Source organism: Camelus ferus, chromosome 12 (genome assembly GCF_009834535.1).
Source record: "Camelus ferus isolate YT-003-E chromosome 12, BCGSAC_Cfer_1.0, whole genome shotgun sequence".
Lineage (NCBI taxonomy): Eukaryota > Metazoa > Chordata > Mammalia > Artiodactyla > Camelidae > Camelus > Camelus ferus.
Window position 1 is genome coordinate 52,968,984 of NC_045707.1, and position 21,380 is coordinate 52,990,363.

Consider the following 21,380-nt stretch of genomic DNA (forward strand, 5'->3'; position numbering starts at 1 on the left):
GTCTCTGTGCGTTCGCGACAGCTGTGGCCAGGTTGGCCTGCTGGTGGTGGTTGATACTGTGACCTGGACAGTGAATCCACTTATTCCCATTTGTATTTGTTTCTTCTTTACCTCTGTTAGCATGAAAGTTTTTTGCTTTTTATCATGTTTCAGTCTGTTCCTTAGTGAACTCTCTTTATCCTAGAAAACAGTATCACAAAAACAGACCAGGTCTGTGCTTCTGATGTGATGGGAAGCACACAGCACCTCTTTTGAAGTATTTCTTAAAAGTAAAGTCTTCATCTTTTAGATATACAATAAGTATATACCTTTATTTTAGAGACACATGCTGAAAATTTACAGACAAATGGACTCTAGGGGTGGAGGGACCCCTGGGGCACAGGAGTAGGTGAGGGTGTGGGTCAGGGGTTGGCAGACGTTTTCTGTAAAGGGCCAGACAGTAAATACGGCAGCCTTGCAGGCCCCGTGGTCTGTGTGGCTGTTCCTCAGTCTGCCGGTGTTGCACTCAGGCCGCCGTGAGCAGCATGGGGACAGACTGTTGGCAGAATCAGGCAGCGGCCAGCGGCTTGTGGGCCCAATGCCTGGTCTGGATGAAGGGGGTGAGCCATTGTTGTTGTCAAAGCCGGTGACAGGCACGGCGGGGTTTGTGGTGTTGCTGTCACTGGTGTCGTGTGTGTGAAATTTTCATAGTGAAAAGTGGAGCCAGGTTCCTTTTGAAGGTGTGTTGGTACAAGACTTGTCACTTGTTCATTTAAATTCACTCACAGAAACTGTTTCTCCTCTGAAATCATTTCTCCCACTAGCCTCCCTGCAGGCGTCAGTACAGCAGCACGAGGCAAAAAACAACAAAATCAAGCAGTTGCTTGTGAAAACCAAGAAAGAACTGGCAGATTCAAAGCAAGCGGTATGCTCATTTCTCAGTTTCCTACTTTAATACTTATTCATAGAGTATTTACGAATAACTCCTTTTTTTCATTTAACCAAGTTTCTTATTCTGTAGGAGACTGATCACTTAATACTTCAAGCGTCTTTAAAGGGCGAGCTGGAGGCGAGCCAGCAGCAAGTAGAAGTCTATAAAGTAAGGCTCTTTACTTTTTAAGATTTAAAAAATATCCAAATATCCGTGTAGAAGTGGGATTTTTCTGAAATGACACACACACACACACACACACACTCTCTCTCTCTCTCTCTCTCTCTCTCTCTCTCTCTCTCTCTCTCGGGACACCCTGCATCAGAATTTTGAGGAAGTGGAAGCAGTAAAGCCAAGTATGCCTTCTGACCATGTCTCCCATTTACTTTAACTTTAAGCTGGGTTCTTTTCGTGTATTTGAAAACCCATACTACACTGTCTTGAGGTATTAATTAAGCATTGAGCTCTAACATTTGGCCTGAAATTGTTTCATGATTGACTTTTGGGTTGATTTTGATTTAAGGAAAACCAACTTAATTTATTGAGAAAATGTTCTACTCAGATTGTCCCACTCTTTCAAAATAATAAGTTAAAAATTCTATTTAATTGTGTCCCTTAAATGTTGTCCTCTCTCAAAGCTCAAGTTTGTGTTTAAGGCAGGCTGTTTAGTGAGTGTGGCTCTGATAGACTGGGGCCTGACTGAGCGCCTCTCCCTAGATCCAGCTGGCCGAGGTGACGTCGGACAAGCATAGGGCCCATGAGCAGCTGAAGGTGTCGGCGGAGCAGCACCAGCGCACGCTGGCCGCGTACCAGCAGAGGCTGGCGGCCCTGCAGGAGGAGTGCCGCGCCGCCAAGGTGCGTCCTCCAGGGAGCCCGCCACCCCCGACCCCAGCCCACCCCCAGCTCTCACTTGCGTGGACATGGGTACATGTTGTCTCCATTTCAACCTTGGTTTCCAGTTTCCCTGTGGAAGAAAGTTACTTTTTAAAATTTTGTGTTAGAAAGCTGTTAGAGCTCTTTCTGAGGCTTCACGATTATAAAACCAAATTCTAATAGAATGGCCACTCTCGCTCCTCAGCAAGTGAAACAGGCTCTGCAGGGGGCTCGTTATATGTGCAGCTCTGTTCGGCCACCAGGGCAAGAGAGTCTTGGGGTCACGGGTCACTTTGGGAACATCAAAGACCTAAGAGTTTACCTCTTCCCACTCTCCTTTGAAAACTGAAGTTCAAGTAGCTTAATTTCTTTGGGTTAATTTTTATTGTATTTATAAAAAGAGAGAAAAGTGAAAATCGTTCTGAAGTTGCAAAGGCAGGTAGTGCCGTTATAAAATGTATGGGCAGTGAATTAGTCTTCCAGGGAAGAAAACAGAAACATGCCTCTTGTCAGATAAAATTATGCCACTCAAAGGCTATTAGAAAGTGTAAGGCAAAAAAAAGTGTACTTTTTTTTTTTTTAACCGGGGGATAAGGAGTTTCAGACATTTAACTCATTTTTGGAAAAGGGTTTTCATCTTAATTCACGAATCTTTGAAAGAAAAGGGGACCATGTGACACAGAAATGCAATAGACAGACTTCTCTCTCTCAAATGTTACAGGCAGAACAGGCTGCTACCACTTCTGAATTTGAGAGCTACAAAGTCCGAGTTCACAATGTCCTGAAACAGCAGAAGAATAAGTCTGTGTCTCAGACCGAGACCGAGGGAGCTAAACAGGAAAGGTAAAGTCCGACCTCGGGAAGCGCTCTCCTCCGCAGGGCCAGAAACCCCGCTTCCGCTCCTCCTGATTGGAATTCTAGGTGAAATCACCGATAAGAGCAGAGTCGGCCTCACCGTGACTCCAGATGGCAAGGGGACCGTCGCTGTGAGGGGCACAGTTCAAGCTCAGAGAGATGGAGGCATGGGGAAGTAGGGGTCATGACACGGGGCCGAGCTGGGACTTGCAGCCTCACAGTCTGTCCACGTCAGGACGTTCTGGTCACAGTGGAAGGACAGACCGTAAAGTTGCGTGAGGACTTTTTCCAGTTTGAAAACTGAGACGTGGAAGAACAGAACGCTTCCCTGATGCACTTACTCACCACTAGCTAGGCCAGCCTTAAGTTGCTTAAAAACACTGTACTTATTTCAAAAAGTTTTAAGCTAAATACTAAATTCTGGTCTACAGTTAAATTTTTCTTCTTAAATTTATGACCATCTCATTTGTATGCTGTTTCAGTAGCATATTGTTTAACACATCTTTCACACTAGCGTACAGATCACTCCTGAAACAGGCGAGGAGTGAGCAAGGGAGAGCCTTCTGCAGCGAGTGTCTGGCTTTTGTGAGCAGAGGCCCTGCATTAGAGCCATTTCACGTCCGGCTCCGACTGTTCTCAGTAGGACTAAATATCCTGCCACGTTTGTGTGTTGATGCGTGTGTTACTTTAGTTTAAGTACTTAATAAACTAGGGGACTGTCGGCTGAAAGTGATGAGGCTTTTTCTGTTGATAGCTCATCTTAATGCTGAAGTTGAATAGTGACACACTTAACATACAAAATCACCATTTACAGAAGTTATTTTTGATCATGCCAGGATTTTGAGTTAAAATTATTTTAATGTAAATATTTTACATTCCTTCTGCTTTCTTATATATGAAATACTTATTTTTAAAAAGAAGCTAATAGTGTATTATACCACTTGTGGCAGAAGTGAGGGTTTTAACTTTTTCTCCAAGGACTTTCTTTCACTGTGACTTGATATAACGTGCTGTTCTCACAATGGTTAGCTTAGAAGTGTGTGATTTTTTTTTAACTAATGGCATAGTCTTGTAACATAAAATAGACTGTTTTGATGTTATTTCATGGTCTGCTCCATTTGAATATGTAATTTGTAAATTCAGAGACTTCTGTAAATGTGTAATGTCTGAGATCTACAGTCTGACTATAACATCTTTTATATCACATTAACCCTTTTTTCTGAATTCTTCTATTATATTTCCTTTGGCTTCATCCATAATAATGGCAAAAGTATGGCATTGAAAGATTAAATGATTAAAACTTATTTGAAAGCACAAAATCATGTTTACCTCTTTGAAAAAAATTTTTATTTATTTCTGTTTCAGAGAGCACCTGGAGATGTTGATTGACCAACTGAAAATCAGATTACAAGACACCCAGAACAACTTGCAGATGAGTGTGTCTGAGCTGCAGACGCTACAGTCTGAGCACGACGCCCTGCTGGACAGGCACAACCGGACGCTGCAGGAGGCCGTGGCCAAGGAGGCCGAGCTCCGCGACAGGTAGGGTGCTGGGCCTGCCGGCGGACTCACCCTGCTGCCCCGGGGCCGATACAGACTGAAAGGGGGAGATGGGTGTTTCTAAAGGCTGGTGACTTGCTTCCTCCACCTTCAAGCTCCTGCTTTTCGTTGTTATCGTACTTTGCTTTTTTTAAGAGTAAGTTTATGTGCTCATCCAGTATCCTGTCTCTCCTGTGGCCTTCATGGCCAGATGCTTCCTAAAAAAAGGAACACTACTTTCCAACCGGGTGTCAGACGACACGCATTTTCCTCTCTCTAGAGGAAGACCTTCAAGTGCTGCTGGCTGAACGTCCCTTTGCAGCCGTGCCCTCAGCTCGGCACACCTGCACTTCATTCATCTGTGCTTCCAGTGAGCACGGGGGTGTCGGCAGCATAGACGTGCTGTTGCAGACGAGGAGTTCTGAGTTCCTTGATACAGCAGTCGGGAAATATTTGCAGATATTTGTTGTGTCTTAGAATCTTCGCGGAGCCGCTCCCTGCAGGGCCGTGGGGCTGCTTTGCAGACCTCAGGTGCACTGGTCCCGCAGGTGGAGACGCTTCACTTCCTTGGCTTCTGCTCCTTTGACAGCAGGACTCACATGTGTTAATCTTGTAAATCAGAGGCTCGGGGAAGAGCTACGGGTTCTGTAATTAACCTGCTACCAGGCTCTCCATAGATTAGGGTCCTTCGTACAGCGGTGTGCACTTGCTGTTTCCATCAGGAATGCCCAGCACTCACTCTGTACTCCAGAGAAGTTGCCACAGCTGTACTGCTAACTCGAGTGATGTGCGCGGGCGCCTCTGAAGGCGCTCGGTCCCCCAGGGGCATCGGAGCACCTGCTGTGTGCCAGTCACCGTCCGAAGTGCTGGAAACCGTTCACAGCATTCTTGGTTATTTTAGGGGTCTTCCTTCCCCCTACTTCCTCCAAAACATTAAAGACTAGTAGCATTGTTGCTCTCTGTGCCCTGGTGTGAGGCGATGGCTTTCCTTTACATAGCCTCCTCTCCCTTGAACAGCTGACTTTCGCACTGTGTGTGTGAAATGGTGAAAATGACCACAGGGTCATCGTGAGGCTGAGCAGCTGACCCCCACGCTGCCCAGACGACCGGCTCATGGAAATGCCCGTAACCGCCAGGGCAGAGGCAGCACGCAGGCGGGGCTCAGCCTCCTGCAGCCACGGGGGTACAGTCGGAGCAGTCCCCGCTGCCACCTGAAGCCGGAAGCCCTGTCCGGGCTCTGGAGTGTAGCCCCTGACCTCCGTAGAAAGCGTCATCACTGTAAGAGCCTTATTCTCTCCGTGGGCGCTGTTTAGACAACGCAGAAGCTGCGGGTTCCAGGCCGCGGCTGCCCTCACATTCTCTGAAGTCCAGCTGGTGTGAACTTGGCCGTTAAGATCCTTCTTCTGACACATGAGGTGTTTGTACTGCATGTCCCCCGCCAGCCACTAGTCCTGCTTTGAAACCTTCATGGATGCTGACGTTTAGCACACAGAGGAAAGGTCTTGGGCGCCCCACGCTAGGCCACGAGCAGACTTTTGGTTTTATCTAAAATTGGCTCCATATTGTTTGAATTTCCGAAATCATGCTTGTATGAAAGGAGCCAAACACATAAAACTTCAGCGCTACAAGCGAACCATTAAAAACAGTGGTTCCCAGTTGCAGGCCCAGTGGGTAGCGTCAGGCAGACTGCATACAAGCTGCGTGGGGAACTGCTGCGAGTGAGCGACTGGGGGCCCTCCCTGGGAGCGTGCGACTCGCCGGCTCTCAGCTGAGAGCCTGTGGTTGACGAGGGCCCTGATTCCGGCCTGCAGCGAGGTCAGGCACAGTGGTAGGAAACCAGGCCCTTGTGTTTTTTAGAGCTTCGCGTTAATTAGTTTAAAATGGCCAAAGACACTTTCCTTTGCGGCTTTCCTTATGAGTCAGAAGGAGGCCTTCTTTTTCATGTTTTCATGTTGATAGAGAACAAGAACATTCATCCTGGATTTCTCTGAGTTGCTATGTAGGATAACCTGCGGAAGGGGCCTGATTTCAGGTCTGATGAGTTTATGTTCTGATGCCACCCTGTGTTCTAGCCGACTGTGAAGGAAGGAGCCTGGGTCTGAAGGGGGGGGCCGTGGTGGGAGCAGGGGGGCAGTATGGACGTCTGGGTGGACCTCTGCAGCCCTGCTCTCCTGCAGCCCTGTGTCTCAGGTGCTGGGGTAGAGGGTGTGGACATCTGAGTGGACCCCTGCAGCCCCACTTTCCCACAGCCCCGTGTCCCAGGTGCTGGGGAGGGGTGGACGTCTGAGTGGACCCCTGCAGCCCTGCTCTCCCACAGGCTGTCCTCGCTGCAGTCAGAGGGCTCGCTGCTGAGGTCGGAGCACGCGCAGGCCGTCAGCCAGCTCACTGCCCAGAACGAGGCCCTCGGCAGCAGCTTCCGCGAGCAGGTGCGGCACCTGCAGGAGGAGCACCAGAGGACAGTGGAGACGCTGCAGGGGCAGCTGGCCAGGGCCGAGGCCCAGTTGGCCCAGCACCGGAGCGAGCCGCCTGCCAGAAGTGCGTATGTCCCCCGGGCACTGCTGTCCCTGTCCCGCGTCTCTGCTGCTCTGTCCACCCTCTCGGGTCCACAGAGAAAGTAAACACCTGACCAGGTGACGACCACCTCCCTTCTGTGACTGGGGGCTCTGGCCTTGCTTCCTGGGGAGACTTGAACACTGAACCCTTCTTAACTTTACCGGACAGCCTCTGTAACCCCTCAGATACCAGTTTTCACAGGCCGTTCCCTCCAAGTAATCGGGTTTTGCTTCTCTGGGACTCGCACACGCTCTGCCCCGACACCAGTGTTGGCTGCATCTGTTCACCATCAGATGCGATGTCTGGAGAGCGTGGAGCTTGGCAGCTCCTCCCTTCACTTCCTCATGGATCAGATGGGGATCTTGGAGGCCAAGATGAGGCCACGTTTAGTATTAAGAATCAGCTTTATACTTAACACTGGTTCCTTGTCACCAGGGCACTGGCAGTGGTGGGTCACTCATCAGGGTCAGAAACCAGCGTCAAGAAAACTTAACATAAGCCAGGCGTCTCAAAGGACGAGAGCAGCCCGGGAAACGCTGGCATCCAGAGGCAGCAGCAGAATAAGCAGTTAGCAGATGTCAGAGCCCAGGCCGGTGCTGCATTGAAGATGGCCAAGGGCTGATGCTTGTGAAAGGGGGTGAGGGGTAGTAGGGCCAGTGTGGGGCAGCTTCACAGAAAGGAGGACAAGTGACATTCAGAGTTTTAAAAATCTGGTTAGAATTGTGGTCCTTTATCTTTACCCAGCTCTGAGACCTCAGGCAAAGCCATTCAATCTCTGGCCTTGCGGTTTCCTGGGGTTAAAAGGGTAACGTGTTTGAGGGTGTCATCAGTCTCCCTTCCCCCACAGTGGGGGTGACCAGCTGGTGGGGAGCCTTGCCCAGGACTGAGACACATACTGTCCTGGATCTGGAGTTCTCCTCCCAGACACTGAAGTTGCAAGCAGGCGGGGATGGGCACCAGCCGGCAAAGGGGTGAGGGCAGGGGCCAGTGAGAGCGTCCTTGGTGCAGGCCTTGTCCAGGGCAAGCGTCCCTGAATCACCAGGACCTCAGGAGTAGCTAGAACCAGTCTGAGAATGTCTGCAGAGTTGGTGCCAGGCAACTGTGGTTCACGCTGATGCGAGTAGCAGTCGTGGCCTCATGCTATGACTTAAGGGCTAGAAGTTCAATAGCTAAGATCTTAGGACTGTTTTAGGAATTCTTTCTTTCTATACTGTTTACTTGTCTTCTGGTCATTCACATTCCCTACCATATCATTTGACATTCCTACAATCACTTAAATTTTATCATGTGTCTCTGTTAATGCTGAATCCATGATTTTGAACAATCTCACATTTACTCTTTAAAAAAACAAATGTAACAGGTACAGCTTCTTCCCACCAACCTGTGAGGAGCCTTCGAGAGAGAAGCGCCGACCTCCCTGTCCTGGACGTGCAGGCCGCGGCCCGGGAGCAGGGGGAGGGCATGGAGGACACCGACACCGAGTCCACGCCGCCCACCGGCGCCCGCACCCCCTTCCTGGAGCAGCTGCTGAATTACCCTGAAGCGAAGCTCGGTGTGTTTGTCTGTTTAATTGTGTGTTTGTTTAACTCTGCTGTCCTGTCTCATATTACTGTAGTTTATAAATGCTTTTTCAGCTGCTCTAGTAAAATTTTATTCAGTATTCCACCCTTTTTCAAATGGAAAACTTACCTGCAGAATGAAGCAAGAAAAATTTTTTTAAATGTTTTTTTAGTAAAATGCTAGTTCTGCCCACAGCTGGAGGCAGAAGTAGGTGGTGGGAAGTTCTGTGCTGGGATGAGAAGTGGGATAAACTATTCTCCCACCTTCTGAGAAACCGGCAGTTTTTTATTTATTCCTCGTAATAATGCTCAGTTTGCCTTATTCAAGACAGCTTTATTCTTCCCTGTAATGAACATTAATTCCCTAATTCGGGGGACTCTGTTTGCCATCTTCCTGAGTTTCTGGGTCTAGCGGGAGGACGGGTCACGGGTGTCCTCAGCCCTGGGTCATAGTGAGCGGACACTATAGTCATGGTTCCTCCTGGAGAAGGTGGTCCTGGGACAGGCGAGTCGTGCCAGCATGGCCGTGACTCCAGAGTGGCACTTGGCTTTGTGACTCGTGCCAGAGTTACTGGTTGACTCTGAGCCGTTCCCTCGTGTACAACATGTGAATGATAATACCCACCACCCCACGTAAACTTCTTAGGCAAATTCGTGGTTTAAGTGCTACTTCCTCCTCCCTAAGTTACTAGACGGAGGAGGGTGAGACCGGTAAACTGGTGCCCAGACGCCCGCCCCACGGGTCCCAGGATGAGCTCGTGGGCCTGTGTCTGGCGGGGGACGGGGGACCTGCTTCTCGGCAGAGTCTGTCCCGTCTGTGCCACCAGGAACCTGTTCCCCAGGATGTCTATGTGAGACATTACAGCAGGAAATATCCCCCTGAGGGGGCTTTCTCATTCACAACCTCCCTCTCTGACCTCTCGCTTTGGAAACTAACCACAGGACCCATACCTTGCAGAGTCCCCTTCGTGGCACACTGAATTTACCAAAGAAGAGTTGGCCCAGAAGCTCAGCTCCACCACAAAAAGCGCGGACCACTTGAATGGCCTGCTGCGGGACTCAGAGGCCACCAACGCCATGCTCATGGAACAGATTAAGGTGAGGCGGGAGGCTGCCTGGTCTCCAGACTCTGCGTACAGCCATGTTAACAGTGCCCGTGGCGCATGCGTCCGTTGTGACTCCTTGTGACGTTACGTTCCTGACGTTGCAAAGTGTTGACTGCAATTATATCTGTTATATAAAAACTAATTCCTACTTTTTCCAGGAAACCATAGTAGATTTAGAAACTGGACAGATGCTCACAAGTCCCACATGTGCTTAAATAAAACTGGGACGGATGTGGGTCCCCCCTGGGTTGTAAAGGTGAACGGTGGAGCTTTCTGATTGACAGCAGGGTGGAGGGGAGGCTTTCCTGCTGAACATGGACACCGGAAACCTGTAGGACAAGGCGGTTGAGGATGACGTTGGTGTTTGCATCGCGACTTGCTGATACTGTGGTCCTGCTGTTTTCTGACCAGTTACCCCAAGGCAGGCCCTGCCTTCCCATGTTTTTTCGTGGTGAGGCCTCACCGTGGCTGAGCGAGAACAGCTGAGGCTGATGGCGGGGGAACATTCAGACCCCAGTCTGCTTTGCCCTGGACCGCACTTCCCCCAAGAGATCACCCTGCTGCTGCACAGGGCCAGGGGCTGTCCCTACCAAATTCTTTTCTTAATGCTCAGTCATTCAGCTATTTTCAGTAAACTGCATACACCAGGACGTCCTACCTCTAAATACTTCGGTATGCGTCTCTGTAAGCTACATAAAACACCACCTTCCCACGTGGTCAAGGTGTTACCACAGCTGACAAACCACTACCTAGCTCAGAGCCTGAGTGTTCAAACTGACATTCTCCCGTGATTTCTTGGACCTCGTCACTGTTTTAGACGACCCTGGGTTTTAAGACAGAGGTGGCCAACTTTCTTGGATGAACCTGAAACGGTGAAATGTGACAATATGTTCTTGCTTCAACCTGGAAGTCTTCCTCAGAGGCTCCACACCCTGCGTCTTTGTCATGTCATCTGTGCCGTGTCCGGTAGTCTCCAGGCTGCCGTCCGTTCCTGAGTTTGCACTAGGTTACGTGCTGTTCGCCTGTCTTGTCAGTCGCCTGCCCGCCTGGGCTCCAGGCGCCGGGCAGGGCGGGGGTCGGCCCCCTCCCCACGTGCGCGGGCTTCCCCGGGGGCCTCGCCTGCCCCGGCGCCGTGTGCTCTGGTCCGAGTCACCCGCTCCCCGTCTTCAGGGGTTTCTCGGTATTTCTCATCTGCTTTTCTCTCCTGACCTAGCAGCTCCTTTAGTGCCGTGCTTTGGGGCATTTCGGGGGAAGAGAAGGAGAATGTGTGTGTTCGGCCTGCCACGTTTGGCCGTTTCTCCCTCCTTTCTCATCTCCAGCTCCTGAAGAGTGAGATCAGGCGGCTGGAGAGGAACCAGGAGCGCGAGAAGTCGGCGGTGAGCCTGGAGTACCTGAAGAACGTCCTGCTGCGCTTCCTGCTCCTGCAGCCCGGCAGCGAGAGGGCACGGCTGCTGCCCGTGGTGGGCACCATGCTGCAGCTCAGCCCCGAGGAGAAGGCCCAGCTGGCCGCCGCGGCCCGAGGTGGGTGCGGGAGGGCCCGGGGCGGCCGTGCCTCGGGGCCGTCCCTCTCAGACTGTGCTCACCTGCGTGAGTTCCGTCGTACTTGTAACTGGGACCAGGTGGGAAAGCTGGGTTTTTAACATTTTAGGGCAACTGCAGTGCTTTTATAACAGTTTGACACACAGCAGAACACAGGGCGGTGTCCAATTTGATCCTCCAGTTCTTTGGAAATTGGATTTGTAATCCTGGCGTTGAACTCTGTCCAAGAATGTGGTTTCCTCTCGTCTCCTAGTTTCCTAATGCGTGTCTGCTTGTTCTCGCCCGAAGCTCCGTGAGGAGTCCAGCCGTACCCCGCACGCAGGCCCCTCCGGCGTGTGCAGCTTTAAAGATGCTCTGCATTTGGAGCTCAGGTTTTCATGTGAGATGGGTTTAGTGCTGTGATTTCATAAGCGCCTTTGAAATGACTCACATTCAGCTGCTGTAGTTTCTGGTCTCAGATGGCTGCTTAAGGGTCGATCGTGGTCTCCTTGTTTCAGTTCTTACACACTTAGTGTTACCATTTCCCAGCACACAGAGAATGCTGGAGGGCCCCTTGAGGCTGTCACCCACCTTTGACAACTCAGCTCTCGCTCAGTCGTCCTTTGGCCGGGGCAGAGCAGAGCCCCACACGGGGTAGATTCCCCAGTGAGTCTGGACTCCTCTGCCCCTGCACCTGCTCCTGTTCAGCGTCCTGCGCTGTCGCAAAGCTCTCTTTATGCCTCCCTGATAGGACTCACGGTGCCTTTGGTCGATGTCCCTTAAGCTTTGTCTTGTTTTTGTTATTTCCAGCTATTCCATGTTCCTTCTGTAGCATGTCATTCATTAGTTGAAGAAGCTGGTCGTTGCTCCTGTGGAAGTTCTGATCTGGACTTGACACTTCGGGGCAGCTTTTAACACTGTCCCAGTGTTGCCTGTAAATCAGCAGTTAGTCTCTAGTCAGATCCAGGTGCCGTTGGTGGGGAGGGACAAAAACGCCCTCCAGGATTTATTTGTGTCAATCATAAAAAAAAGATAAAAAGAGAAACTGGAACACTCAGTACAAAATGATACAACCACCTTGGGGACTTTTGGCATTTTTTGAAGTCAAACATATCTTCAGAAAAATCACTTACATGTAGAATCTGAAAAAAAGACACAAGTGAACTTAAAAAACAGAAACAGACTCATAGACAGAAAACAAACTTAGGGTTACAGGGGCAGGTGAGCAGTGGGGAGGGATAAATTGGGAGCTTGAGGTTTGCAGATACTAATATCTATAAAATAGATAAACAACAGTATAAACTGTACAGCACAGGGAACTATAGTCATATCTTATAATGACCTATAATGAAAAAGAATATGGAAAGAAATATATGTATGTACACATGACTGAAATATTGTGCTGGGCACCAAAAATTGATACAATGTTGTAAACCAACTATACTTCAACTGAAAAGAATAAAATGAAATACTTTAAAAAATAGCTTATCTTCACTGACCACAACAGTCCCATGCTGAGGTTTTTATTCCAAGAGAAATGAAAACTCAAAACCTATTTATACATAATAGTTTTCACTTCCTGATCCCCTCCCCCACACACCAGCTTTACCTTGATTACTAAAAACAAGAAACAACTGGGACCCCCTTCGCTGGTAAATGCATGAACTGGTCCAGCCGCACGGTGGGTTCGTTGCAGCGAGCAGTGCACAGCAGCGTGGGTGACTGGGTGCCCTGGGGTCCTGTTCGTGTGACTTGTGGAAAAGGCAAAACGGAGGACAGATCAGTGGTTGGGGGGGCGGGGGGTGGAAACACTCCTCCCTGGCCGGGGGGTTGGGGTAGGAGGCTGCGCCTTGAAAGGACTGACTTTACCATAAATAGCTTCTTCCTGAAGGAACCTAGTTTCCAGATGGTTAAAAATCAGTTGTTGTTTCCAGTCTCTTTGGTTTAATTTTGAAGTTTACCATAAATCTATTGATTTTAAATTTTAAGTTAAGTTATATGAAGACCTCTGATTTAAAGGAGTGTAAGAAGGTCCCCTGTTGTCGGAAATACTTAGCTGTGTGGGGACTTGACTTGGGGTTGTCTAACGGGGAAAGACATTAAGTGCTGACAGTCTGAGGACAGAGGGCTGTGAAGGGTGGAAGGAGAGAGACTAATCCTGTCTTTTGCCCCCAGGTGAGGAGGAAAACGCCTCCCGCGCCTCCGGCTGGGCCTCCTACCTGCACAGCTGGTCTGGACTTCGGTAACTGACGAGGAGGCATCGCTTATTAACCAAATAGAACCCATTTGGCAAAAGGTCACGTGTGCTGCTCTTCTGTTGTCCCAGAGCATGTGCGCGTGACTCACATCTGCACAGACTTGTACATACGCGAAGGTGGTAAAGGGGGCGGCCGCGGCCTGTCACCCTATGCCCACTGTGGCCACGGACCCTGAGGAGCCCCGGACAACTTGCCCCCGGAGCTTCAGGCCCGCCCGTCGGGCAGTGCTGTGAATTCTAAAGTGAAGCCCAATTTTGATCCTGTACCAACTGGAATTTAGGCTGTTAACACAATGTTATGAGAGCATTTATGGCAAGGTCGGGCTTGCAGATAGATTGTTATTCGTGATCAATTGTTAAAGAAAATCTGTGAATCAGAACGCGAAGGAAAGCGCTTTCTTGACAGACTTGACACATTTATGAAGGGACTGCAAGGTGCACACGTTGCAATGAATTGCGAGACAGTTAAAATGCAGTTCTTCTGGTGATTACTGTAAGGCGAGCTGTTCTTTCGTTCTCTAAAGCGTGTCATCTCGGAAGCTGTTCTTGGTCAGGAGCCCCGGCAGTGCCGGGCACGTGTGGACGGGGCCACCGCGGGTGCCGGTGGTTCCCGGGGGGCAGGTGTCCCCAGGCTCTTGGCCTTCAGCGACTTCTGAGCCAGGGGTCTGCTCTGAGAATTCTCCTGGCTCCACAGACGGCAGCGCCCCGGGCCGCGGCTGGGCCCTCAGCATCGTGTCTGCGTGTGGACGTGGTGCCACCGCGTTGCAGCAGGTAAGTCGCTCTGAGGCTCCACGCCGGCCCCTCAGCCTCTGGGGAGACGCTTTCACAGTTCTTGGGAACAGCTCCAGGTGGTGGTGTTACTTACCTTTGATGCCTCTGAATATTTTATTGACCAGATCAAAAATGTGTTCCTAAATGGTAAATGTGAGAATTCTATTTTTAATATTTATTTGTTAAAAATCACCTCACAGTATGCTCTATGACGTTCTCTCAAGCCTTCCAATTTCTACTCTGATTTTCAGTCTCAGCTGCTGAACTGACTTTGTACTTCGGTTACTCAGAACATTGATCTCCAGTTTAACTGAAATGTGCTGCTGACACGTTGAGTTTGCTCTTTAAAAAATATCTCATATACCTGTCTTTCTTCCTGTTTTAGAAGAACAGACCTAACTAGTGAATGTATTAATGAAAATGCATCTATTTCCAAGCTGAATTTAAAAGTTTAGTTTTTTCACTTTATACCAAACTGTGAACATGAGTATGCTTGTAGCGTACAATGCAACTGTTATCATATTTAAACACATTTCACTTTCTCTGTAAGTCTAGGCCGCTTTGAATCCTTTATCAACTTGTTTTGAAATATAGTCTCTACCTATGGATGCAATAATCGAAATGCCTTTTTGCATGATAAAAAAAATTACTACTTTAATTACCGAAGGGATATCCTTTCATGGCTTCAGCAATGAGAGGAAATGTAATGATTATTTTAATATTTCTATTAAATATGTTTACCTGTATATTCTTATGCCTACTTGCTTTCTGTTAGACACTGTCCCCTTGGGGTTTTAAATTAGTTTATGATGTGGGATGCAGACCCCTTCGCTCCTGTCTGTATGCAGCCGGGGCCTGGGGCACCAGGTGCCTGGGAGAACAGGGGGCCTACTAGGTCTGTGATTGCAGCCCGCAGTGCCTGCCGCGGCTGACACCCCCGTCTGCCCGAAACCCGGGCCCCCGCTTTGTGTGGGCACCTCCCAGGTTGCGGTGGCCTCTGTGCCGGGGGCTCTCATGTGCGGCAAGCTCTGTTTGTGCTCCAGACAGTGTGAGATGAACAACTTTCCTTTAAACAAACTGTGGCAGAAGCGAACCACTCACTAGCAGAGCTAAGTCTCGCTAAAGACGCGCAGTGCCCGTGTGCTTAAACCCCACGTTAGTTGATGATGAAAATACGTCGTGTTGAGAATGTGAAAGTTCCCATAAAGATACAGCCCTGGTGTCCAGTGAGCAGCAGAACACCAGCCGGGTCACCCGTGAGACTAAACCGGAATGTGGGCGTGGCATCGGCCCAAGACTGTTGTGTTTTGATTTGGTGTCTGAAAACCAGCAGCGGCTTCAAAATAAGCCTGGGGGACAGCCTGATACAACTTTGCAGGTGACTTTGGGCTGATTCCCATCCACAGGTGTTAAAAAGCACTTGGTTGTTTAGGTGTTGGTTATATATCGAAGGGAACTTTTTTTTAACCTGCATTCAAAATGTGATTACATGGGGAAAAGAATCAAGTCCTGACATTCAAGTTGCTACTTTAAAAAAAAAAAATAGATTCATGTGAGTAAAACACGGACAATGGCGAGGAAACCTGATTGCAGCTTCCACAATGCAGGTGACCCCCTGGTTCCCCTGGAGGAGGGGCTCCCTTCGAACCCAGAGTCTGCCTGGCATTTGGGATGGCAGAGTGCTGTCTCCTCCACCCCTTCTGTTCCCGGGGACATCTGCCTTAACCCCGACCGCTCAGCGGGGCGGGGGGCCCAGCCGTGAGCAGCTGAACCAGAGGCAGAGCCCCAGCCCGGCCCGGCCCAGTCAGTCAGCATCTCCCTGCACCTCGACGTGCAGAGGTGGGAGCTCCAGACGCCCCGCCGGGAAGAGCCCACCAGCAGGGCAGAGGGGGCCGAGCTGCCCTGCAGAGAGCTCCTGGCCGGCAGATAATATACAGAGTGAGCTCTTGATAGTAAAGTTTCAATAGCAAAAAAAGGAAAAAAGATGTGAGCAAAAAGAAGCAGACTATTAATAAGGGACAAATTCTTATCTAGGGAGCTCAGAATTTAATAGTCTCTGAAAACAAAATAGAAAATTTCCAAGAAGCGCTACAAGAAACCTTTGCACAAGGAAAGACGAGGTCAGAGTAAAGGGCCCCACAGAGGCCCTGCAGGGACAGCCTCGACTCAGCAAGAGACTCGGGGTCCTCTGACTTTCCATGGGGCGAAAGTAGCACATATTCTGGAGACACTGTTCTTGGAATTCTGAATTGCGCTCTTCTCCTAGGTGGGCGGGCGTGTGCCACGTAAACCCCCTGTGATTCTGAGACGAGGGGTTGGGGGGAGGCACAGCCGTCAGAGGGCGAGCGACACGGTGCTGAGGATGCAGCAGCCTCACCATCAGTGGATGAGGAGGACTGTTCCCCTTTCTGCCCTCAGGGCCTCTCAGGAAGCCACACGAGACAGTTACACTGACTATAAAATGGGCTGGGTGTCAGGTGACTCTGCCCCACGGCAGGCTGGTGCAGGTGTCCTGAGAACTGAGCTTAGGCTGAGCTGCGATGTGGGGGGGCGTTAGGGGAACTGAACGCAGTTTCCACTCGCGGTCAGTTGTTGGAGCAGAACCCTATGGGAAGCGGAGGAAGAGCTGTCTGAATGAAACAGGAATATCGATGTATATTTTTAGAACAAAAAGAGGGTCCTGAAAAGTTTCCAAAGGGAAAAGGCAAGTTGCAGACGCAGGATGGGATAGGGAAAGCACATCAGACCTCCCCATAGCACCACCGCACCCCGGCAGGCCCCGGCAGGCCCTGGGAGGCACCTTCAGAATCCTCCAACCTGGAATTCTCTAACAACCTTTTGATGATGGCCGTTCTGACAGGTGGGAGATGGTGTCTCATTGTGGTTTTGGTTTGCATTTCCCTGATACTGGTGGTGGTGAACAGCTTTTCATGTTCCTGGGGGCCATCAGCTTTTCCTCTTTTGGAAAAATGTCTCTTCAGTTCTTCTGCCCATATTTAAATGGGTTGTTTGTTTGCTTGCTTGCTTTTTAATTGAAGTACAGGTGGTTTTTTAAAAATTAATTTTTCAGGGTCTGTTGAGATGGTCATGAGGTTTCTGTCTTTTATTCTATTAACATGGTATATTATTACACTGATTGGTTTTTGATGTTAAGCTCACCTTGCATTCCTAGGAACAAGAGTTGTTATTTGAAGCTTAATGGTGAAGGCTAGAGTGTACATAATACTATTCTCACTACTTCAGTATGTCTGAAATTTTATGTAATAAAAAGTTACTAAAAATTAAAGAACAAAAGTTTGTTAGAGAATTAGCGAAATGTCCATAGGAGACTAGGAAAGCGGGGGGGAAAGTTAATGTTAACGTTAGGAAAGGTGGATGACAAGGGAGGTGGATGACAAGGGAGATGTGGTCATAGCACACTCCTGGCCCACTGGGCAGCATATAAAGTCAAACACTGCCTGTGCAATATTAGGGTGTTCTGTTGGGAGAATGGGTATAGGTGGGGTGAGGAGGCATGTGAACCCTGAATTCTCACCTAATATAAAATTAAATCAATTAAAAAGATCAAAAATGGATTTAACAAATCTATGCGTATATTATGTAGAAATATGAAAGTAAATACCAGAGGAAAAAGGTAAAAGAGTTCAAAGTAGTTGCCTCTGAAGGGCCTAGTGTCAGAAAAGTGGAGCAAGGGATTAACATTTTTCTATTAAAATCCTTTAAAATAAATAAATGATGCACTTACATAATAAACAGGAATCCCAAGGTACCAGGGAGACTGCCCTAACGCAGTCGTTATGGGCTGAATCATGTCCCCCCACCCAGACTGCTGTGCTGAAGCCCTAACCCCCAGTGGACTGTACTTGGAGTTGAGGCCCAAAGGAGGTAAAGTTCTATGAAGCCATGGGGGTGGGGCCCTAGCTCAACAGAGTTAGTGTCCATATGGGAAGAGGAGGAGACACCAGAGCTCCCTCTCTGCACTCAGGCCCCAAGGACCACATGGGGACATAGAGGGCACTGCGGCTGTCAGCAGCGCGCAAGGAGGATCCCCACTGGGAACCAAGTTGGCCAGAACCTTGGCCTTGGATTTCCAGCCACCAGACCTGTGAGAAAGTAAGTGACGGCTGTTTATGGCCCTGGTCTTCGGTGTATTGCCACAGCAGCCTGGGCTGATTTAATACACATGCCAGTACCGTCCACACGTGAACGTTGTGCACTTAGGGTCTGTAGTTCTTGTCCTGTTTTTGTCGTGTTTACTGAGTCTGCTGATCTTGGGTGACAAACACTGATACCTAGCAGCAGTGGGAAACGTCAACGTTTGGTGGGTTGTTAGGACTCATTTCTCATGATAGTCAATTCACGGATTTATGTGAGTATTTCTCCTTCTATTTCATTGTGTGAGACTGTAGTGGTTAGGGTTCTCCAGAGATGCAGAGCTAAGAGGGCCCAAGCTGGAGAATCCGAAAAGTCAGGGGTAAGTTCCAGTCCAGATGCAGGCGACCAAAGCCCCAGCTGGGGGACAGTCGGGTGGAGCCAGAGCCCGCTCACCCTGCTGTTTACTCTGTTCCAACCAATGGGACGAGGCCCCCTGCCCCCGGGGGGCGCCCACTTTATTCAGCCCGCCAGTCCCGGGGTTCGTGCCACCCAGAAGCTCCCTCACAGACGTGCCCAGAATAATGTGTAACCAGGTACACGGGCCCTGCGTCTCAGTCAGGTTGGCATAAAATTCACTACCACAGGCACAACGTGTGAAAGTATTCTCGTGAACTTAACAGCTTTCGTCAACAAACCCAATTAGTTTCTAACCCTATATTCATAGGCCAGTCGGGGTAAACAGAAGCAAGACGCTGAACGTTGCCACAGCTTGATTTTCTCCTTCCCAGCCTGCCTCACTGACCGTACCGAGTGTGGTTAGTCCATAGCATTCCACGTGGCAAATAAATCCTTAGTTAGCCCACTTAATCCATGTTTTCCTGACTCGTGTTAACTTCACTGGTGTCTGTTCCGTGTAACCACATTAATAAAAATACAGTTTAGGAAAATGATAAACCACTACCTTTGACTACAGTTCAAGGTAGTAAATTCTATAAGCAAACCAGTGTTCTATGCAAAAGTTTCATGACCTCAGCAGCTGACTTCACTCGCCTGATATGGCAGGTGTAGGTGGTGGGCAGGAGCTCAGGGACTGGAGACAAAGTGCCAGCCTCCCAGCGTCTCCGCTTCCTAACAAGCCACGTGACTGGGCAGGGTACCCTTGCTGTGCCTCCGCGTCCACATCTACCCAGTGGTGTAGGGACGCCGTAAGCTGGCCAGCCCATCACCTATTCCACATCCTTCTCTCTTGCTCCTCCTCATCTGGAGGTTGAAAATCAGATACTTTGCCAATCTTCCTTATAGTTAAGAACGGCCAAATAACTCACATTGGGCCATCTGGCCAATGAGGAATATAAGGAAGTGTGCTTGAAAGCACCTGAAAAAGCTTATGCTTTTTAAGAAAATGAAACAAGAACTTCCTGGCACCACTTTTCTTCCTTCTTCCTGCCTTGAAAGCTGATGTGTTGCCTGGGGCTGTGGCAACCATCTTGTGACCATGCGGCAACAGTTACGGTAAGAATTGTAGCTATGAAAACAGGATTTGTGTTAATTCTTTCTAATGAACTATCCCTGATCGATCTCAGATTTCTTATTACATGAAAGCAATGGATTCTTATTTGTATACTTACTGTTACATTGCAACTAACTCATTCCTAATTTTCAAGTAAAAATAATAACCTCATAAGATTAAATGAAATGATGCAGGTAAGACTCAGCACAGGATCTGGGACAGGACACATACAATAAGCATTAGATGTTTTGATTTTCCACCTCAAATATGTAATTACAAACTAGTTTCTGCACACTCTTGTCGCTGTCACTACCAGGAAGACTAACGTTCATGTTATCCAGTGAGATAATTGTGGCTATAAATGTCCGAGGGACGTACTGAATTCTAAATGGAAAGTTATTTTTAAAACTAATATCAGTGACATTTGGATCATTCCTGTTACTGCTTTCCTAATTAGCAAAAGCAGTTTAAAATGTGGTTTATCCAGAATATTGCAATTTCTGCTAGTTGGGTTTCTTGTATTTTTTTTGGTAACTTACAAGAAAACAGGTGTTTGGTTTTTGGTTTGTTTTGCGATCAGCCTTGCTGAGTGTTATGCTCACTGCTTCTTAGCTGGTGGTTGCTGGTGGATGCAGTGTGCACTGTCCTTGTGGGGTCTCTCGAGAACTGGCCATCCCTCTCCTTTTCTTACCCCAGTGGGTGACCAGAAGGCCACAGTCCTGTGAGAAGCCCCATGTTTCAGCTTCAGGCTTTACTGTCATTACCTTCCCTGAGGAGACAGCGCTGTTCCTGAAACCTGGCCTGCCTGACTTCGCGCTGTCGATATTATTCCGTGATGTGTTTTTCCAGTTGCTTTGTCTAAGCGTAGGTGGAAAGCTCCCTCACTGCACAGCTGTGCTGGGGACGTCAGCCCAGTGGAGTAAAGATCCAAGACAGTTAGAAGAAGCCACAGACTGTCTTTTGGTGAAAGGGGTTCTTTTAACCGCTTATAAAATTAAAACAATTTAGCGGGCTGAGGGTAGCACTCAGTGGTAGAGACTGTGCTTAGCGTGTGTGAGGCCTAGGCATAATTAGGAATTCCCTACATTTTGTGGAATCAAATGATCTTATTGTAAAAGCTGAAACTCATTTTAAGCACTGGATGTTGTCCAGTGTTTAATTTGTATGATTCATTCTGAGTTTCTGTCTGAGATCACTCTCTGGCCTTGTGCGTTTCTCCTGGGACCCATAAAATACGCAGCTAACTTAAATTTCATGACTGCACTTTCTGCTTCCTTTCCTGAAAAAGGAGAAATTGTTCAGATCAGCTTTCAAACTGCCTTAGAGACCATGACTTTGAAACATTCTAAAAGGAACTCCTTTTTTTTTCTAGAACTGCTCTGTCTAATACAGTAGCCACTATTCACATGTGGTTATTGAAAGACGGAAGTGTGGTGATTCCAAGCTGAGAAACACTGTAAATAAAAGACACACCAGATTTCAAAGATAGATGAACAAAATAATGTAACATATCTCATTAAAAATTTTTATAGTCTTCCAGTGACTGTGAAGCGGGGGGCGGAGGGGAGGACTCTGACCGGGCTGAGGACATCACTGTCCCGGGAGCCCGTGATCTCACTGTCCTCACAGCCCTCTGACCTTCCCCCACAGCCCCACTGTAGAATGGTTTCTCCAAAACAAGTTTTATAGTGATTATATGCTGAAATTTTAAAATTGTGAACATTTGGTTTAAATAAAATATATTCTTAAAATCAATTTTACCCACTTCCATTTCCTTTTTATGATACTGCTACAGGAAAATTTTTAAATTACTTGTTGGGCTCACATTTGTGGC

General features: G+C 48.6%; 1 protein-coding gene across 2 annotated transcripts in view; it reads left to right on the forward strand.

The window, feature by feature from the left end:
* GCC2 (GRIP and coiled-coil domain containing 2) overlaps positions 1-14,687 on the forward strand; it is a 37,610-nt gene extending 22,923 nt beyond the window's left edge. For both annotated transcript variants that reach the window (XM_032493660.1, XM_032493661.1), the window contains 10 exons: positions 804-904; positions 1,001-1,078; positions 1,628-1,765; positions 2,505-2,626; positions 4,004-4,180; positions 6,495-6,712; positions 8,091-8,282; positions 9,248-9,387; positions 10,715-10,916; positions 13,089-14,687. In XM_032493660.1, the coding sequence (XP_032349551.1) occupies positions 804-904; positions 1,001-1,078; positions 1,628-1,765; positions 2,505-2,626; positions 4,004-4,180; positions 6,495-6,712; positions 8,091-8,282; positions 9,248-9,387; positions 10,715-10,916; positions 13,089-13,159 (1,439 nt within the window). In that variant the 3' untranslated portion in view covers positions 13,160-14,687. The remainder of the gene's footprint in view (positions 1-803; positions 905-1,000; positions 1,079-1,627; positions 1,766-2,504; positions 2,627-4,003; positions 4,181-6,494; positions 6,713-8,090; positions 8,283-9,247; positions 9,388-10,714; positions 10,917-13,088) is intronic.
* Positions 14,688-21,380: the final 6,693 nt, after the last annotated feature.